The sequence below is a fragment of the Ochotona curzoniae genome, unplaced genomic scaffold (assembly GCF_017591425.1).
Source record: "Ochotona curzoniae isolate NIBS_2020 unplaced genomic scaffold, NIBS_Ocur_1.0 contig_4501, whole genome shotgun sequence".
NCBI lineage: Eukaryota > Metazoa > Chordata > Mammalia > Lagomorpha > Ochotonidae > Ochotona > Ochotona curzoniae.
The window spans coordinates 19900580-19920460 of NW_024466307.1; the positions used below are offsets into that span (position 1 = coordinate 19900580).

Sequence of the window (19881 nt, forward strand, 5' to 3'; positions counted from 1 at the left end):
CTCGGGATACCTTGTGCCCCACCTGGGTAGGCCTTGGGGTTCCCCTGTGGCTGGCGCTGGCAGATAGGCAGGCTCTGGTAGTGCCACTGTGGCATGGGGCAGGAGTCGGAGCTGCACACAAGCCCCTGTGTGGTTACACAGCCCGGGGTGTCCAGCGCCCCCGAGCCCAGCGCCTCTCACTTCGTGATTGTTCCTTTTCTGGGGATACAGCATATTTGGCTGCCTGGCTGCTCCACTCAGCATCCCACCCTACCTGCCAGGCGAGCGCTCACTCCACCTGCCCGCAGTCAGTGTTCGCTGTGGCTTACATCACGGAAGATGGGGGGCCAGCGTGGGAGAACCCCAAAAGCACAGTGGGGTGGCAACCCCAAGGTCGCGATGGGCAGCTGTGACACCGTCTCCCTTTCCAGACAGCAGCAGCAGCAAAGGCAGCGCAGACAGAGCCACGCCAGAGGCTGGCAACCTCCCCAAGTCTCTTGGGCTGCGGGTTTGGACTCAAGGACTCAGCACTTCCGGCTATGAATGCCTGTTAGGGGAACCAAGGGTTCACCCTCCAGACGCGTGGAAGCGATAGAGCCGCTGTTTGCCTTTGGTTTAGCAGCTTGCCGCGCTCGCTGGACTCTGTGCACACCAAGGTTTCTCTGTAGATGTTCTGCTGCTCCCTGCTGCCCTCTTGTGGACAGACGTTGGCCTTGCGCTGCGGAGAGTTCCCACAGCTGGGAGGAAGAGCCGGCCCTTTGGGCGCCTCGGCTCAAACTCTCCAAAAGCATTCCAGCTGCAGGCAACTGCCTGGGCTGTCTTGTACCTAGACAAGTGTTACACTGTCAGGAGAAACGCAACCAGGAACAGGCGGGCATTCTGGGCCTGGTTAACTATACCAGTATGTCAGAATACTTGCTTATTCCTTTATGATGATGATGACGATGACGATGATGGTGGTAAGTTCCAGGGATGGGACATGCCAGCCTGAATGTGAAAGAACCGAATCTGGGGACAGATTCTGTAGGGGAACTGTGGGCTCGCTTCTGTGGGACTCAGCGGGCAGCTCACGCAGAGAGCTGGTTGCAGTGATGGGTCGAGCCAGGCTGGGCCACGGAATTCATCGGACAGAAATCCACGTGTCAACTCGCAGGGGCTCGGATTGGGAGAAGACTGGGTTGGGCGACAGCTGGAGCGGCCACAGGCATGTCCCCACGCCCGGCCGGGCTCAGCGTCCGCAGCTTGGAAAAGCCTCCAGCAATAGGGAGCATGGCCTGAAGATGCTGGGATCGTGACTCGGGCTGTTTAGTCCGTCTGCCCAGACTTCACATCGCATTCTGTCGCACGCTTGTGTGTTTTGCAGAGCAGGCAGCATCCGGCCTCCCACCTGGCAGAGACTTCCGGTCTGCTGCCTGGAGCTCCTTGGGCTGGGAGTTATGCTGCTGCGACGGCCCGGGAAGGGCCTGTGGGATCACCGTGAAGCCTGCACGTGTGCGTGGACCTGGGCGGCCGATCCACACATCTCCCACCCCACTGACACGGACGAGTCTGCAATCCGGGCATTTCCACCCGAGGTGGTTGGCAGTGCAACGACTGTGCGAGGGACGGCCCCTCAACGACCTCACTGGTTGTGGCTGTCTTGGGTGATCCTGTAACGGTAGTTCCCACCCTTGCGATGGTCCAGCCGGGCAGCGAGCTGACTTTCTGATGCTTCGGCAGGTCGTCATTCCCACTGGGAGGGGCCTTGCTCTGTCATCAGGGAGGCCCGTGGCACCGTGCACAATAGTGAACGGTATAAACGGAGGCATTGAGGTGGGCCGTGAGATGGTGATCATTTTCAGTAGCTGGAGAGAAATGATGAATAATGAGGTAACTGGGGCTGCAGCCGACCCTGGCACGGCAGGTGCGGAGTGAGGGGAAGGCGTGCGCTCTGTGGGCGACCTAAGCACAGGGTTCCTGCCTGCAGTGGGCAGGTGGGAAAAGGGGAAGAACTGACGAGCAGGTAAGAGGCGGGGTCAGGCGTGAGCCAAGGGCACGACTGGGACAGGAAGAGCACTACTGCGTGCAGTTACACACGCACACTCAACCATGTTCCCCCCTCCCTACCTCTTAGTGTGTGTTCTTCTCTTTGTTTATGGGGTGGAGCCGTGGCATAGTAGGTTAAGCCTCTGCCTGTGACAGCGGCATCCCAGCAGGGGACGGTGTGTGTTCCCGCTGCTCCACTTCTGATCCAGCTCTTCGCTTATGACCTTGGGAAAAAGCAGAGGATGGCTGAAGCCCTTGGGCTCTGGATGGAGACTCTCTCTGCTCTTCTGCCTTCCAAATAAAAAGAAAACAGATTTTATTATTAAGAGAGATTTACATATTTATCTGAAGGGCAGAGCGCTAGAGAATGAGAAAGATCTTCCATCTGCTGATTTCACTCCCACGCTAGCCAGGGCTGGACAAGGCGGAAGCCAGAAGTTAGGAATTCTCTCTGGATCTCCCAAGAGGGCGGCAGGCTCCAAGCACCTGGGCCATCTTCTGCTGCCTTGCTGGATGAATTAGCACGGAGCTGACTCTGAAGTGGGGGCACCAGGACTCAAGCTGGCTCCCCAGCACAGGAAGCAGGAGTCTCTGGCGGTGGCTTAACCTGCTGTGCTGTGACATTGTCCTTTCTTCCATTGCCTACTTGGCTAACACCTGTTTGTGATTACAAACCAAGTGAGCTGTGTCACCTCTGTGTAAACTGCAACCCAGCCGTGAATCCCGTGAATCCCGCTGTGTGACAACCACTGGTTCTGGAATGTGCCTGAAGGGCGTTATCCTTCTAACCTCAGCCTTGGTAAACAACCGGCCTTAAGTAACGAACTTTAGTGGCTGGCACACTGGCGAGGAGGTGCCAGCATCCCAGATGGGCACCGGTTTGCTCCACCTCCCATGCAGCTCCCTGCTTTGGCCTGTGAAAGCAGCAGAGGATGGCTCAGGTCCCTGGGCCCCTGCGCCCCATGGGAGTAGGCCAGCAGATCAAAGCACTCCAACTTGCCTTCCTCTGTAACTGCTCTTCCAAAAACCCCACCATCTCTTAAAACAGTCACATTTATACCCTTCGTTGAGCAATTCTCTCCTTTCAGTAGCTTGTCAATGTGAGTATTTGAAGTGGGTGAGTTCTTTAGCTAAGTCAACAAAGCCAGTTTTGCAAGATTTGACAAAGGAAATAATCTTGTGTGTATTACCAAATGCCTTCAGGCGTCTTTGCCAATTTTTTCCATAAAGATCAAACATAAGTTTGTTGAAAGCTTTGGCTATCAAAAATGTTTTGTTTAGCCTTGGCACATCCTGGGCCCTTCTCCGGCCGTTTATCTCCCAGCCCTGTTGGCTGCCAAAAACAGCTGATCCAATTCTAATACCTTGTGGTTGTCCCAGGAATACATATAGGAGAACTGCTGTTGCTGGCTGCCAACCTTCCAACTCCTCCCTGTGTATTAGACCCGCTGGCCCATTCGGGCCCTCCCTGTTTATGTCACTGCCAGCGTGTTGCCCTTCATGCTGGTCGGGTACTCTTCCTGGCTTTTCAAGGGGCACAGCCCTTCACCCAAGCGTCCAGGATCTTAAAAAAACATTGGCAATTTTCCCTTTGAGCAGCTTGATATAATTTTAAGAGCCAAAGAACTTTTTCCAATCCACCTTGACATTTAAAAAAGCTATCATTTTAAAAATAATCCAACTGTCTGGCTTTACAGCGCCCTGCGTGTCCACGCTGGGGCCACTCCTTGCTGACCGGGACTGCATTCCCCAAGCCTGCTGCAAACATGGCATCGAGACTGTACTGATTGCAGTGATGAAAGCCCGTTTTGGAGAAGTTGACAAGTGCTATGGGACGTCTCCAGACTTCTCTGGAAAAAACATCACTGATAGAGTCTGCTTACACATACGTTCTTCTGGGGACCAGGGTCAGGGACAAGGGAGGCAAGAACTTAAATCCAAGAGTAATTGGAGAAAAAAAAAATGATGCATTGAGATCAAACCCAAGCGTCCGTCTGTTTCTAAGCCTGTTTCCCTGTCCTGTGCAACCACGGTTACTATGGGGATAACACGTGTGTCATTTCAATAAATGAGTAGTAATCCTATGAATTCTCAAAAATGCCATGTCAGTGTCTTCCTTCTTCAGATCCAGCTGGAACCGGTTCGAGAGCTCATCTTTATAGCAAATAGCCAACAACCAGGCAGACCAGAATGCCATGCCCCTCCAGCTCAACCAGCTCCTGCCACTGGCAGGGCTGCGCGATCTGAAACGTTTCTCCTGAAGTCTTCCTCTGTGTGGCTGGATCTTTCGGGGTGGGTGGAGCTGACAGCAATAAGCCATAAGCCCAAGGAACAGAGAGCCTGTACCGTGTGACAGCAGCTGTAGGAATTGTCAAGCACAGGAGGAAACAGATCCTGTTGTTTCAATGTGGAGGCCTGAGGAGTCTCCTTCCCCAGTCCCGCCACCACCACCCGGGGCCCATCTGACTCCATCTGAGGAAAGCTGTCGGCTGTGCCTCACTTCCCAGCCCACGCTGCCGGTGCCAGCTGGCTGTTAAGCATCTTTTCCTTGGCAATGTTCTAATTAGAGGCTGCTCCTGGAGTCAAGTGGGGCCCAGCCACAGGCAAACCACACCCGTCTTGGGCTAACCCTTAGCAGGCACTCCACTTCCTTGGTTATTTGTTAAGCGTAGCATAACCCAGCCCACTCAGACTCTCCTAATGGATCAGAGGTACCCACATCATCTCTTGACAATGAAGAGCCGAATGTGGATCTTGCAGGCTTAACCTTGGCTGGCTTCTGTCTCGTGTGCAGGCTGTCAGGAGAGGTGTGGCCCGTCCACATTGTCCTCTCCGACCGTGCGTGCCACAGCTTGCCAGACAGGCTGACACCCCAGCGTCTCCTGGGATCAACTGGGAATATTTCCGGTCACCACACTCCCAATGTGTGCAGAGCAGGTGTTCAGTACAAAGTTGAGCTGCTGCGTGGAGTACCTGCACACCTTGAGTGTGCACCTAGGTTTGAGGCCCAGTCCCCCACCCACAGGCACCCTGGGAGGCAGCAGGCGACGACGGCCCAAGTACTTGGGTCCCTGTCACTCCCACGCAAGCCTTGATCGAGTTCTGGGTGCTGGCTTTGTCCTGGCCCAGTCCTAGCTACTGTGGCCACTTGGGAAGCAAGCCAGCAGACAGAAACTGGGAAAGTAGAAGCTCTCCAGCAGCACTTGGAGGAAGTGTGTAGTGTGCACACAGCAGAGCCCAGCCAGACAACACCCACTTCCTTGTGTCTCTGTGAACCGATGGGATCCTGGCTAGGGCCCATTGTAGCAGTGCAGACAGCCTTTGGAGAAGGTAACACAATGTAACAAAGTGCAAACACTGTTTACACACATCTTCAATTTTTTTGGCTTAGTTAACTAAATCCTACATGACCTTTAGGTGTAGTATGGTATTTTCAAAAAGTACTTGCAAGCTGCAATGAAAACATAAATTCTTGGCCTGAAATTACATAGAAGGGGACTGCAAGACACACTACTTCCACTTTTTTTTGGAAGACTGAATTTCAGGTTTTATCTCCAAAATGGAACTACTAGTCCCTTTTTTTTAACTGAGATAAGGTACACGTAAGGCACTCAACACACTAATAATCATCATCAAAAAACATGATGTCACGGGGCCGGCAAGCGTGGCAGGCGGACCCTCTCGTCTGGACAGTGGTTGGTGTCCCGGCTGCTCCACTTCTGATCCAGCTCCCTGCTTGCGGCCTGGGAAGCAGTGGAGGACGGCCCAAGACCTTGGGTCCTCGCACCTACAGACCTGGAGGGGGCTCCTGATCAGCTCAGCTCGTCACTGTGGACATTTGGGGAAGGCAGCAGCAGATGGAAGATTCTTTTTTTTTTTTTTTTTAAGATTTATTTTTTTATTGGAAAGGCAGATTTACAGAAAGAGGGACAGAGAGAAGGATTGTCCATCTGCTGGTTCACTCCCCAGATGGTTATAACTGCCGGAGCTGAGCCAATCTAAAGCTTCTCCTGGGGTCTCCCACTCGGGTGCAGGATCCCCAGGCTCTGGGCTGTCCTCTACTGCCTTCCCAGGCCACAAGGGAGGAAGCTGGAAGGGAAGCGGAGCAGATGGGATAGTGCCTGCTGCCCATATGGGATCCTGGCACATGCAAGGCGAGGATTTAGTTTACTGAGCCACCGTGCTGGGCCCGACCCCTCCTCTACAAACCTTTCAAATAAAAATAAACATGTTAAAACCAAAAAACAGATATAGAAAAGGCACCGTGTGCAACCCACTTAGGAATACAGCTCTCATACATTTGACACCTTTAATCAGATTCCATGATAAGCTTCCTAAAATTCAACCTTGTGAACAGTGCACAAATGTTTCAATGAAATGAAAAAATTAAAATCACATACTAGACGAAGAAATTTATTAATCTTTGTTTCAAACTTTATTCCCAGGCTTTTTCAGCTTAATTAGCTGCAAAGAATGATTTGTATATAAGCAAAAACTGAAAAGAGCTGCACTGTCAAAGGGGCTTGAGCTTAAAAATATTAGAGATCTAGATTTTATCAGATCATAAACAAAACAATTTTAAAAAGCAGTCATAATATAAAACAGCAGCTCCCAGAAGCTTCCTCAAGTTTTACTCTCGTCAGAAACCGACTACTCCTACTCCCTTCAGTTTGCCTCATTCTTGGAAGCCTCGTCGAAATTCTCCACAAGATCTAGAAAAAGAAGAGAACACGAAATCTGAGACTCCAACACCATCAATTCATCAGCAAGGAAACCCTCCTTATTTATAGGGAGATAGCCCTTGGGTGCCCAGTGTAACGCGGGCACCTAACCAGCCCCAGGGAGGGCGAGCTGTGATGTAACACCGCACCCAAAGGACACGCATGTGCCCTCCCCACTCCAGCCGCTGTGAGAATCCCGTGTCAGCGACCCCACGCAGCGAGGGCACCCCGCAAGCTTTCTCCGGTTCTTAAGGACACTCAGTGATGCACACAGTAGGACTACTTCTGCCTGCCTTCCAGTACTTTACAAGGGAATTCCCAGCAGACTCTGAGAGAAGCGCCTCCAGGCTGCCAAAGCAGCTCTTTCGCCACCGCTTTTACAACGGCTGCTGCTTGAACACTTTGACAACAGCTGTCTGCCTGCTCACAAACGTGCGGGTTTCAAAACGGGAAGTCAGTGGCGTGCTACAGAGCTGTTTCAAGTGATAATATAATCCTAGCTAAACATTTAATAAACTGACTCCTAGTTAACTAACACTCTTTCCCCCTCATCCCAAGGGCCATGTCTTTCTACCCCCTACCTTGAATTAATTCCATCCCGAGGTAATTTGTGAGTAAACATCCTTTATCCTACCCGCCTCACTAAAATGTTCTAGGCTAGACACAGGGAAAGCTCCTACCTGGAACTTCATCATCATCCTCCTCCCCAGTAGCAAGCGGCGCTTTTCCATCCACAGCTGCGAACAGGGAAACCAAGTATTACTTAAATATCCATTCCTCTGAGCTTTCCACAAACAACAAACAGGACACACGAAATACAAAGTATCTAGCACACATACAAGTGAAGCCTGGGCATCATGCTCAGCATTATTCACAGAATCATGTTTTCATGGCTGGAAACAGAACTACTAGTAACAGCCAACTAACCAAACTACACAACGGGGAGAGCAAGTTACCTTCTCTTTAAGACCGACTCTGGGAGACCAAACAAAGAGGCAACAAGCCTATGTGGGAAAACAACGATCCATCTTCCAGAAGGACCATGCATTTCCCTCTGTCGCACATCGGCGTGAGTGCCACCTGAGCGCCTTGAGAAGGCAGGGCTAGGCTGGCACAGACCCCACAGGCAGCCTGCACGTGTGGCTTCAGCTGTGCCCGCCAAGGTGGAGCAGAGCCAGGCTCTTGGTTTCAAACATAAACCATGCCAAGGGAATCCACACCAGAACACAAACGCCTAAACAACACACCCTCCAGACACAACCCCGACTCGGCTCTGCGTTCCTTCCACTGCCGAGGCAAGCACGCCTCGCCATAAAGCAGCTGCCTCGCCCGATGCGCACTCACTCCACCAACTTCTGCTTCTAACAAAAGCCCCATCACACGGTAACTAAAAAACACCAAAATATCGGTGCGCCAGGTCCTCAAGTTCACTGGCAATGCAAATTTTACAGACTTGGTTGAAGAGAGATAATTTACAATGACGTATTTTCTTAGCTGAAAAGAATTTAAGGCTGCACACTGCTACACGTTTGTTGAGTAAAACAGCAGTGCGACACCTGCCTGGGAGCGCGGTGTTCCACAGTGCGGCTCTGTACTCAGCCTGCAGTGACTAGAAGAGGAGGGCACGAGGGTCTCCAATACAGAGATGCTTGCTGAGAACACAAATGCTCATAGGGAAAAGAGACAAAGAGAGAGAGGACTCCCTTCCTCGGTTATTTACTCCTTCCCAATGCCCCGAGGGCTGGGGACCGAGGGACTTGGTCACCTGAACGGCCACACTGCCAGGCTGCTGGGGACAGGACACGGAGCTGGGAGCTGAGCCAGGCACTCTGATGTGGGATGCAGGCATCCTAACCACGATGCACCTGCTATGTCAAACCGCTACTCTCCATCACCTTATTTATTTATGTAGTTTTAGTGAACTCCAGGCTAAGATAAGAGCAGCTCCTCAAATTAACATTTTATTTCCAGCTAATAAAGGTTTAAGAATTTAAAAATCGATTCATCTACATCTGTTAGGCCAGAAGATGGCAGAGTAAGGTGCTGCCACGGAACTACCCCATCAGTGAGACCACCAGGCAACTCACACTGCTTGGGCAGAGCCTCGGCCAGCCTCCTCAAGCTGGTCAGGCTGTCCGCTCCGAGCTGGTTTAAGATGCTGGGGAGCATCTCCGTCAGCTGCTTCGTCTCGGCGTGGCCGGTGATGGTGAATGTGTTCGCTGCCAGAGAAGCCTGAACTTTTGGGTTGTTGAAGTGGATCACTGTTCCTTGGTTTGTAAACATATTCACCTGCGAAGAAAAAAAAAAATTAGCAATGCCCACCAGTGTCCTTAAAACCAAGTATATTTTAGAAATAAAGTGAAGCCGACAGCAGCTGGTCCCTGCTCGGGACCCCACCCACACCTCCCACAATAATTTCGCACTGGTTCAAAAACAAAAACCAAGTGAGGCCGAGGGGAGCCTCTGCCTGGAATGGAACACACGACCCAACAGCTTTCAGATTCACAATCTCCCGTATGAACAGGAGCAAACACCCCTAGAAACGTCAGTTCAGTGTGGAACACAAAGCATTCTGTCGGAAGCAGTAAAAAAAATTACTTAATGGATGACGACTTTTACCTTTTTTGAGCAAAGCAGGCCAACACTTACCTCTTCAATACCAGAGATATTGTTCACCCCTAATTTTTTTAGGGAGAACTGAAGTTTTTTATCATCGGCGGTCGCCGTTCTATGCACCACCTTCTTCTTTCTGCGAGCAGTTCCCTGAAGCGGGCAGAAAAGGAGACAGCAGCACCTTAGTGTAACACAGCGTGTCTGACAGATGGCTCTGGTCCAACTCTGATCCGCACAGGAGCACCCTATCTGCAGGCTTCCACACTGGGAGCAGGAAAGCCAAGGCCGAGAGCGAAGCAGAAAATCGGAAAAGAACTGTCTACACATCTCTCCTAACCTCTCAACTTCCGGCCTCTCTGCTACTAAAGATGGCTCCGAAGTCCTACTTACTAAACAGGCCTCATGTCCACCATCACCAACATCTGTGCGGCCATTCAAATGCAACATCACATTAACAGTCACAGCTACAGTACAGCAGCAAAGAACCACGTTAACCTTTCCCAACTTCGACAGCATCCAAGAAGAAAATCCAGGTTCTGAAGCCAGGCTCTGCCCTGTCCTTCCTATTCGGTTCTTGATCCTACCACACTCGTGGAGACAGCCTCAGCCAACAAAACAGGCCACGCAGGCTCCCACTGGATGGCTCACGGGCTCCCACCAGAGGGCTCCCAGGCTTGGGCGGCTGGCCCGGGGTCAGAGGCCTGGAGCTTGGCTTCCCCTCACTGCAGATCTCTGCCGGCCTTCCTCAAGCAGCCAGCAGAGCGACGACTCCCACACTCGCCCTTCTCTGTCCCAGCACTTATTATTGCAAGAGACAAGTGCATTCTACCAACCCCCTCACGAAAATGCAAGCCCCCTGAAAGCTTCCAGGATCTGGCTCCAGCAAGGCGGCCTCGGACACTGCCACCACCACCTTACTGCTACCCAGCTGCCCCCACGATTCCCCTTCACCCTTCCAAAGTCCGCTCCAGCCACTGCTCTCCCGATGCCAACCATGCCCATCTCTGCACTCTGACGTTTCTGTTGTACTAGGTATACACTGCAGTGTGAAACCAGGTTTTTTGAAGAGATTTCTGCCACTAGCACCAGGCTCCAAGGCCTCCATGGGGGCTTGTTTGAAGAAATCACCACTGCATGAAAAACAGGGATGCTGGCTACTGCCTCCCTCCCAAATTTTTAAGTGTAAAAGTCACCTTAAAGTGGTCATGCCGATACCTGATTATACCCCCAAACAGGCTGGTGTAACATATTCACCCACGAACACTTGCGGTGCTAAGGCAAAAGTAATTTACCTAATTTCACAACTAATGCAAGTAAATTCCTGATATAGAAAACACTTTCTTATTACAATTTCTACAGAAATATCTTCCTGATTTAGCCAAGTGTTAAGACATTAGGATACCAACAGTTTAATCCCGCAATAACCTTCAACACCCTTCTAAACCACGGCTTTCATTAACACGAGGGACCTCCCTCAAGAGTTACAGCCCAGTGACGGGAGAACAAAACATCCAGCACCACGCACACTCCTCGTGAAATGGAAGAGTGGTTTAGACACTGCCTGTGAGAGCACCCGACACACCCCACGCACAGCAGCACGGGCTGTTCTGGCCCTCGAGGGCCACGGCAGTGTTAAGTGTTTTCACACCAGGAACAGCCAGTCCTTGCTGTGGCAGAGCCATCCCAGCAGCCAGGGAGGGGAGGACAAAACAGGAGCCCTCAGCTGGCTAGAGCCAGTCCTTAAAAGCTGCCCCCTATTCGTGAAGTACAGCTGCGCCATCTCCCGCTAGACTCGAGTGTTAACTTGAGGGTAAATGCTTCAAGCTGGGAACGCTGGTAGGGGAGGAACCATAGTGCGGACTCTTTTACGAGCTCCATCAGGCACAGGCAGGCTCCTTGTTACACACCAGGAATGTGCCAACAACACGAAATACAACTCTCCACCAACTAAAGAGAACTTCGGAGGGAGGCACCGCTGAGCTCCACAGATATTCCCTTGAAAAAGATCAACACCCACCAGGGGCAAAAACAATCACTTAAAAAAAAAAAAAAACCCTAGAGTGGGGATCTCTCTAAGAAATATAAGTGCAAATACTCCTGCAGATGCACAACCATGCCGAATGGCGCGGTAAGTCAGAGAATGTTCCAGAAAGGTCTCGATTTAGGAGACACACAAACCTGGCACTATCAGACACAGCAGGAAGAGCCGCCAGCACACCCATCAAGTTTAGGCTTAAGAAGAAAAATCAAAAGTGCTGACTCCATACAGCTCAGAGCTCCGATGACAACAACCTAATTGAAATGACACATCTTCGGGAAACATTTTGTTCTGTTTTATACATTGTAACACTGGAGGCACGCCTACATCGGGGCAAACTTTTTTTTTTTTAAAGCGTTCACTTCTCACCCCCTTTAAACGAGACTCATTTTAAGAGTTTACTTCCAACCCCTGTCTCTCTTCCCCTGGATTTGCAAAGCTCTTAGCAATTTGGGAGGTCCACTGACCAACGACTCCCCACTCTTTCCCCTCCCCCCTCCAAAAAAAAAAATTCAACTTACTTTCCCACCAATGCGCACTTGCGCCTGCAACTTGGCGAGTTTTTCCTGGTTCATGATGGTTTCTTTCATCTAGAAATAAAAGGCGGGGTGGGGGGATTGGGGAGGGAGGGGACGAAGGAGATCTTGAGCAAAAGGCAAGGTCCGGCTCTCGCTCCCGCTCCACGCCCGTTCTGCCCACGGGACCCTCCTCCTCCTCCTCCCGCCCCCCACGCCGAGCTCCGGATCTCGGGGGGCCCAGGGAGCACCCCCGGGAGCCGCCTGGGGCTGCACCCCACGCCCCGGCTCCCCCATCCCCGTCCAGCCCAGCCCACCCCGCGGCCCCGGCCACTCCTCCGCAGGCCTCGCGGTACCTGAGGCTCCTGTCCTCGGGTTCCGCCGCGAGGTGGAGGAAGAGACGGCGTCGCCTCGCCCCCGGGGCCGCCGCCCCTGGCTCGACCTCGCCCCCGGGACTCGGCCTGAGCGGGGGCGCCCGTCCGTCGCATCGCCCTGTCCCTCTCCTCCCTGTTTGGCTCCTGCCGGGAACTTCCCGCCCCCGATCCCGTCCTTTCCTCCCACGCCGTTGGCGTCTACAGCCTTTTTCTTTCTTTTTTTTTTTTTTTTGGTACCTTGTCCGAGCGGAAATGGGGCCGCGCGGGGGACTAGGGTTCGCGCTCAGGGGTCTCGGGCGGACCAGCTGAGATTAAGCGCACACACGCGGGGACGCAAGATGGCAGCTAGAGGGAGGCCGGAGGTGACGCACCGCCACTTCCTCCCGAAGCCAGGAAGCGGGCCTGGCTGCGCCTGCGCGGCGCGGGGGTTGGCCCAGGCCGCCACCCATCCCCTGCGGCCCTGTGGGTGGGCGGCCTGGGTGATGGAGGCCGTCGGCTGGCGTGCGGGCGGACGGGCCGGGGTTCCGGGGGAGCGTCCGGGCCGGCCGGCGGGCGGGAGGACGGGCCAGGGGAGTCCGGAGGCCGCCGGGGGAGCCAGGCCGCGGCCCGGGAGAGACCCGGAGCGCGACTCTCTGGTTTCTTCTAGAAGTCGGTGCCGTCTCCCTCGGGCCGGGACGCAGGTCCTGCTCGCCGGTCCCAGCAACACCTGGGGTTCCTGGGGAACCATAGACGGTCCTCAGCCGGCGGGAAGGTGGGGACGCCCTCGGCCTGACCGTTCATAGCGGGGTGATTGGATCAGAGAGAAGCAGCTGTGGCCTGAGTTCCGCGTGAGCCCAGAGCCGTAGCTAGCGAGGATGCAGTACAAGAGCCAAGGAAGCGCCTGTGGAGGATGGAGGCTCCTCTGCAAACAAAGTTTTGTTGAGGAACTTGTTGGAAAGGCCCGCTCCCACCCACCAGTTCGCCCCCCCAGGTGCCCACTCGCTCCAGGTCACCTCCCGTGGGGGCCAGGAGGGCAACATCAACAGGGGCAACCCGGTCAGGAACTGTTGTCAAGCTATTTGTTTTCTCTTGGGCCCAACTTGTTTCGTGTTCTTTTTTAAAAAAGATTTATTTATTTTTTATTGGAAAGTCATAAATATAGAGGAGGAGAGACAGAGAGGAAAATCTTCTGTCCGATGATTCACTCCCCAAGTGACCACAACGGCCAGAGCTTGAGCTGATCTGGAGCCAGGAGCCTCTTCCGGGTCTCCCACATGGGTGCAGGATCCCAAAGCTTTGGGCCGTCCTTGACTGCTTTCCCAGGCCACAAGCAGGGAGCTGGATGGGAAGCAGGGCCATCGGGATTAGAACCGGTGCCCATATGGGATCTTAGCGCATTCAAGGCGAGGACCTTAACCGCTGCTAGGCCACAGCGCCAGGTCCTCTGGTTGTTTTGGGTGGTCAGGAAATTCTGGTTGTGCTAATATTTACGTACTAGTCTTTTCAAAGGAATTTTTCTTTTGATTTTTAATTGAGAATGCTGTTGCTGGGTCCCCGTCTTAGAGATTCCAGAAGAGGAACTCGTGCTGCCAGCTCCCTCGTGCAGCACGCTGTGGTCAGTGGAGCTGCTTGGCTGAGTGTGAGCAAGCTGAGACCCACTTCCTGACCATTCCCAGTTGTCAGAGAAGTGCTAGAGAAGGCAGGCCAGGGAGACATGCCTGTCCTCCCTGGTTTAACCAAAGTCCCACAGTTGTTTTCATCAGATGGGCTTGAGTCCAAAATATTCACTTTAACCTCTGCTTATTTTTTTTTTTATTTTATCTCTCCGATTTAAAAATTCTATATATTTGAAAGGGAGAGAAACAGAATTCTTATCCACTGGTTCACTCCCCCCAAATATGCCCACATCAGCAGAAATTGGCCCAGACCAAAGCGAAAACTAGGAATTCAAACTGGGTCTCCCCTCCCTTGCACCTCCGGGCTCTGCTGGGCTCTGTTCTCCCGGGTGCAGCTGAGGAGGAAGCTGGCATTGGGAAAGGAGCTGGGGCGCACGGCCTGGCCCTCCAGGCTGGGCCACGGGCAGCCCACACACTGCCTCCGCCACTGCCCAATGCTTGTGTCTGGTGAATTTTAAAAAGCCGGTGAGCCCCATGGTGACTCACAAGAGGTTTGGAGAAGTCAGAATGGATATTGCTATGCTTTTAGTGGCTTCAGAATCTGACTCTTGTCTAGTTGCCAAAATGGACTACTTAAAAGGAAAAAAAAACTTTTTTTTTTTCATTTGAAAGGCAGAATTAGAGAAGAAGAGATAGATACTGCACCTGCTTGTTCATTCCCCAGATGACTGCAAAGGTCGGAGCTGGGCCAGTCTGAAGGCAGGAGCCAGGAGCCAGGGAACACTACCCACATGGGTACAGGGGCCCAAGGACTGGGTCTGTCTCCTGTTGCCTTCCCAGGCTACATGCAGGGGGATGGATCGGAAGTGGAGCAGCTGGGACACAAATCAGAACCTACATGGCATGCTGGGGCCACAGGCGGAAGAATAGCTGGCTGTGCCACCATGTCGCTCCTAAGGAACTACATTTTTTTAAAGCTTCTGTACCTCTTTTTAGCACCTCCACTTTTGTCAAGGAAATGCCTGTGTCACTCATGTTTGGATGTCTCAGGGTGTCCTGCTCTGATTCCTGCACTCCGTTAAGTCACATACCCCAGCTATTGTTTTTTTTTAAAACTTATTTAACTTGAAAGCTAGATAGAGAAGGAGAGCGCATGAACTTGCTCCTATCTGCTGATTCACTCCCCCAGTTTGTGCATCAGCCATGGCTGGGCAAGGGCAAGGCCAAGAGCTTTGATCTCGTCTTTGGTGCAGGTGGCAGGGGTCCAAGCTCTGAAGCCAGCACCTGTGCTTCCCTGGGTGCGCAGTAATCGGGAGCTAGAGTCCGAAACGGAGGCATGACCTGAAGGCAGGTGCTCCCAGAAGGTGCACAGGTGACCCCAGTGGCAGCTAAGCCACTGTGCCAAGCACCCACCCCCAGGTGTTTTTTTCACTGTGGTATTTTGATTACATGCAGAACAAGCAATTATTTTGTTAATAGAGAATGGAACTAGGATCCTGAGTAACAGTTTGTCACGAAGGTAATATTGAATGGTGGCTTTTTCTTTAAGATTTATCTGTTTGTAAGGCAGAATGTTAGGGAAAGAAATCTTCTGTCTTCTGGTCCACTCCACAAATACTTGCTACACTGGACCACGTCAAGCCAGGGGCCCGGAACACTATAATTGGAAGCGGTCATGAGAAATGTGGCTGGGGTGAAGGGGCTGACTCTTGAATCCTATACTGTATGTGGCTTTCTGTATTTGCTATATTGCACAATTAAAGTTTATTTTTCAAAAGTTTAATTTGAGTTACTGAGAGAGAGAGAGATCTCCCATCTACTGATTCATTCCCCCAAATGGCCAAAACAGCTGGAGCTGAGCCAATCTAAAGCCAGGAAACAGCAGCCAGAAGCTTCATCCTGGTCTCCCACCCGGGTTCAGAGGCCCAAAGACTTGGGCTCTTCTGCTGCTTCTCAGGCCATCGGCACAGAGCTGGACGGGAAGTACAGCAGCCAGGAATGGAACCAGCACTCATTCAGGATGCCGGCGCCACAGGCAGAGGCTTAATTTGCTGTGCCATGGTGCCGGCACCACAATAAAGGTTCCTTGAAAGGCACACAGACCATGAGAAACGACAGACTTATATATATTTAATGTTCTATTTCTCCATGAGAGCAGCTGCCATCATGGGACAGGGCAGTGGGGATGAGAATCAGATGAATCTAGGTGGTCTTACCAAGACTGAACGTGGCAGTATGGACAATGTGCAAGTAACGGCTGGGCTGTGCCGAGCCTTGAGTGTAAACTGGGTACTTTAAAGTAACTCCTGGATCGTGGGAAGCAGACACCATGATTCTCATTTTACAGAACAGAGACCTGAGGCACAGAGAGGCCACATCATGTAAGAAAGCATGAGCCCAGGAGGCCTGTGCCACAGTGGGTGCCCATAACCCTCCCCCCGTGCTGCTGACCGCTGGGAGTAGGGTTTGCTCAGCCCTGCCCTCTGTCCTTGGGCTTATGAACCATGTCTACCCATATGGCCAGCAGGCACCTCAAATATACCCCATTTAGGCCAGAAGAATATTCACCATCTGCAGCTAAAACTCAAAGCACTTCAGAGTCAGCTTTTTCTTCCTGTAACCTCCCACGTAAAACCAATCAGCAAATATGTCCCAAGTTTGACCCGTTACCGTGTTTGCTATTTCACTCTAGCCCAGCATCCCAGCTGCTGTGACAGCCTTCCAACTTCCCTCGCCTCCGTGCTGCCCCCTGTGGTTCCTGCTCCATATGACAGTTGCTGGTGTTGTGGCCTAACAGTAAAGCTGTGGCCTGCAGTGTGGGCATACCATGTATGTGCTGGTTTATGTTCTGGCTCCCCCACTTCTGATTCAGCTCTCTGCTGATGTGCCTGGGAAAGCAGCAGAAGATGGTTCAAGGGCTTGGGCCCCGGCATTCATGTGGCCCATCTGGAAGAAGCTCTTGGTGTCAGACCAGTCCAGTCCCAGCCATTGTGGTCATTTGTGGAGTGAACCAACAGATGGAAGAATGCTGTCTCTCTGTCTCTCCTTCTCTCTCTGTCACTTTGCTTTTCAAATAAATAATGCTTTATTTTTTAAAAATAGCAAAAAATCAATTTTAGAATAAAATCTGGATTCCTAACCATCACCAGCACCTTTCCTCTGGCCAACAAGCACCCTACACCTTTGATCTGTACAGAGCACATAAATAACAAAACAAGTTTCCTTGATCCTTTTTTTTTTTTTTGAGAAATATGAGAATCAAAATCTATATTAGATTGCTCTCAGTGTGGGGGAAATATTTAATGTCAACTAATGTTTTGGTTGGCTTTTATCAACAGCTTCCTTCCTGTAAGCAGAGGTGACAGCACTGTGGAACTGTAGCATCTACAGGAGCAGGGACCAGCCTGGGGACTCAGCTTCCGCCTGGCACTCACCCCAGGGACTCTGGGCCTGGACTGGAAGCTCCACTGCCAGTTTTGCTGGGTCTCCAACCAGCTGACCCTGGGAGTTCTGGGCCTCCAAGCATGAACTTCTCTCTTATCTTACAATCACTCTCTCTCTCTTTTTTTTTCCTGCCAAAGGTCATTTGGGTAATTTGTAATATTCATGGGCCGTACAAAAACCTCAACTTAAAAGTTAGCCTCGCAATTAAAAAAAAAGTTAGCTTACAGTAGTTTTATTGCATTTTTCTGTTTCCTTGCTTAAGCATTTAAAAAATACTTATTTACTTATTTGAAAATCTGTCATATATATATATATATATATATATATATATATATATATATGCACACACACACATACAGAGAGAGAGAGAAAAGAGAAATCTATTTGCTGGATTCTTTGCCAAAGGGCTACAATGGCCTAGGCTGTACCAGGTCAAAGCCAGGAACTTGGAACTCCGTTCAGGTGTCCCAGGTGTCCAGGTATTTGGGCTATCTGCTGCTGCTTTCCCAGGGGGTAAATTAACAGGGAGTTGTGTTAGAAGGAGGGCAGCCAGGACCCAAACCAATGCCCGTATGGGATGCCAGTGTTGCAGGTGGCAGTGCAGCCTTTGGCATCGCAGCACGGACGTTTGGTTTATTAATTTTGGACTCACCTGTGTCTCTATGAGCCCCATTCCTGAAAGAACACACACTGGGGATGACTCCCCTGGGAGCTGAAAGGCTGGCAGGGAAGAAAAGCCGCATCTCAGCAGCTGCCGTGGAATCCCCAGGTGGTCCACCCGGCAGGACAGGTGCAGGAGAGCGCTCATTGGTGTCGTCTTGCCTTGCGGTACATGGTGAGAGCCTTGTCCCTTGGTGTTTTGACTAGGCACTGGGGAACAGGGATGAACGTCCACTGGAAAGTCTACCAAGTGTTTGAGAAGGCTGCAGGAGTGTTTCCCACATTCCCAGCCAGGTGAGTTGTGACACAATGGTACAATCATTCTCATTTTAATTTGTTTTCCAACTTTGTTTTCCAAGAAGTCTTTGGGGTCTAGCACATTGGCTGACATTTGCCTAGGAATTATCAAACAATATTTATCTTTACTTCCTGGCAACGGAAACGTACTGTTGCTACTAGCAACCGAAAGTTTTCTTTCAAAAGCACTTATTAAAAAAAAAAATTCTGGGGGCTGGCACAATAGCTCAGTAGGCTAATCCTCTGCCTACATGTGCCAGCATCCCATACAGGCACCAGTTCACGTCCCAATTGCTCAACTTCCATTCTAGTTCTCTGCTGGTGGCTTGGGAAAGCAGTGGAGGATGATCCAAGGCCTTGGAACCCTGTACTCACTGGTTCACTCCCCGGATGCCTGAAGCAGCCAAGGCTATGCCAGGCAGAAGCCAGGAGCTCTCAGTCTGAGTTCCCCAGGCGGCTGGCATGGACTGACATCCTGCAGCCACCCCTGCTGCCTTGCAGCTGCACATTAGCAGGGAGCAGGTCAGCAACTGAACCATGGTGCTCAAAATGTGGGACTCGCATGTCCCAAATGGTGTGCTGACTGTGGTCCCAAATGCCCACCCCAGACATCACCCACTTGCATCATTAAAATTGATCTATTTAAAAAAAAAAAACCTCTAGGTACATGCTATGGTTCACTTGGTACTTCTGTATGCCAAAAATTGTGAAGATGGCGTAAGAATGATTGATTTTTTTTTTAAGCCTTAGATATACAGAAGTGGCCAGAAATGAGACTATGAAGACACAGAAACAGATGTGCGAAGCATTTGAACTACAAAGAGAGTGGGAGGGTCCTAAGAGGAATAAACAAGAAGGGATTAACCTTGGAAAGGATCACAAAAGATGCTATCAGGATGAGCAGCGGGAGCAGCAATGCATCAGCAGCTTGGAGTGTTGGTATCCTCTTTTGGAGTGAAGGTTCCAGTCCCTGCTGCTCCACTTCCCACGCAGCTCCCTGCTAATGCGCCTAGGAAATCAACAGAAGATGGTCCACGTGCTTAGGCACCTGCTGCCTACGAGGGAGACCCGGTGAAGCTCCAGACTCTTGGCTTCGGCTTGACCCAGCTCCAGCCGTTACAGCCATCTGCCGTGAGCCAGCAGAAGGAAGATCTCTCTCTGCCTCTCCCTCTCTGCAATTTTACCTTTCAAATAAAGAAATGAAAGTTTTTTTTTTTTTTTTTTTAAATGGATGTAAGTAATGAGAGGACAGGACATGTAACAGCAAAAATAAATACTCGCTGCTGGGACACCCCGTGGGGGCAGATCTCAGACTTGAGGTGCTGTGAGCAACCACCAGGGGGAGCTGTCATGTTCTGCCTGGCTACAGCTCAGAACGAGCTCTGAACCAGAAGAGAATGGACCTAAGAGGCTTGTTTTATTTTTATTTATTTATTTTTATTTTGCATTCTTTATGCCAAGGGAGACTTTGGCTCATAGTTGTGATCTATGTCACATCCTCAGGGTACCAAGATGACTCCGCCAGGACAAAGAGTGAGCCACCTGGATGTGACTGCGGTGTGCAGGCAACGGCGACTGGGATTTGACTACACTCCATGCAGCAGTTTTGAAGCACATCAT

At 51.4% G+C, this 19881-nt stretch overlaps 1 protein-coding gene across 4 annotated transcripts; it reads right to left on the minus strand.

Moving 5' to 3' along the window:
• Window positions 1-6416: 6416 nt before the first annotated feature.
• Window positions 6417-12642, minus strand: BTF3 (basic transcription factor 3). Of its 4 annotated transcripts, none has more exons than XM_040986177.1 (6): window positions 12503-12642; window positions 11898-11966; window positions 9375-9488; window positions 8813-9014; window positions 7406-7462; window positions 6417-6716 (listed from the first exon to the last, which is right to left on the minus strand). In XM_040986177.1, the coding sequence occupies exons 2-6, from the start codon at window positions 11964-11966 to the stop codon at window positions 6670-6672; spliced, it is 489 nt and encodes a 162-aa protein (XP_040842111.1). In that variant the 5' UTR covers window positions 12503-12642; the 3' UTR covers window positions 6417-6669. The 4 variants fall into 4 exon arrangements, with proteins under 4 accessions (XP_040842111.1, XP_040842109.1, XP_040842112.1 ...); XM_040986175.1 differs by lacking the exon at window positions 12503-12642 and adding an exon at window positions 12248-12471; XM_040986178.1 differs by lacking the exon at window positions 7406-7462 and having other exon boundaries at window positions 12503-12629.
• Between the last annotated feature and the right edge of the window lie 7239 nt (window positions 12643-19881).

Bases quoted from the DNA above. Each gene is read 5' to 3' on its own strand.
- BTF3 (XM_040986175.1), bottom strand. From the start codon at position 12,379: ATGCGACGGACGGGCGCCCCCGCTCAGGCCGAGTCCCGGGGGCGAGGT. The intron at 9,489-11,897 runs GTAAGTTGAATT...TGCCCGCTTCAG, and splicing joins AAGTGCGCATTGGTGGGAAA to GGAACTGCTCGCAGAAAGAA. The intron at 6,717-7,405 runs GTAGGAGCTTTC...TTCTTTTTCTAG, and splicing joins GGATGATGATGAAGTTCCAG to ATCTTGTGGAGAATTTCGAC.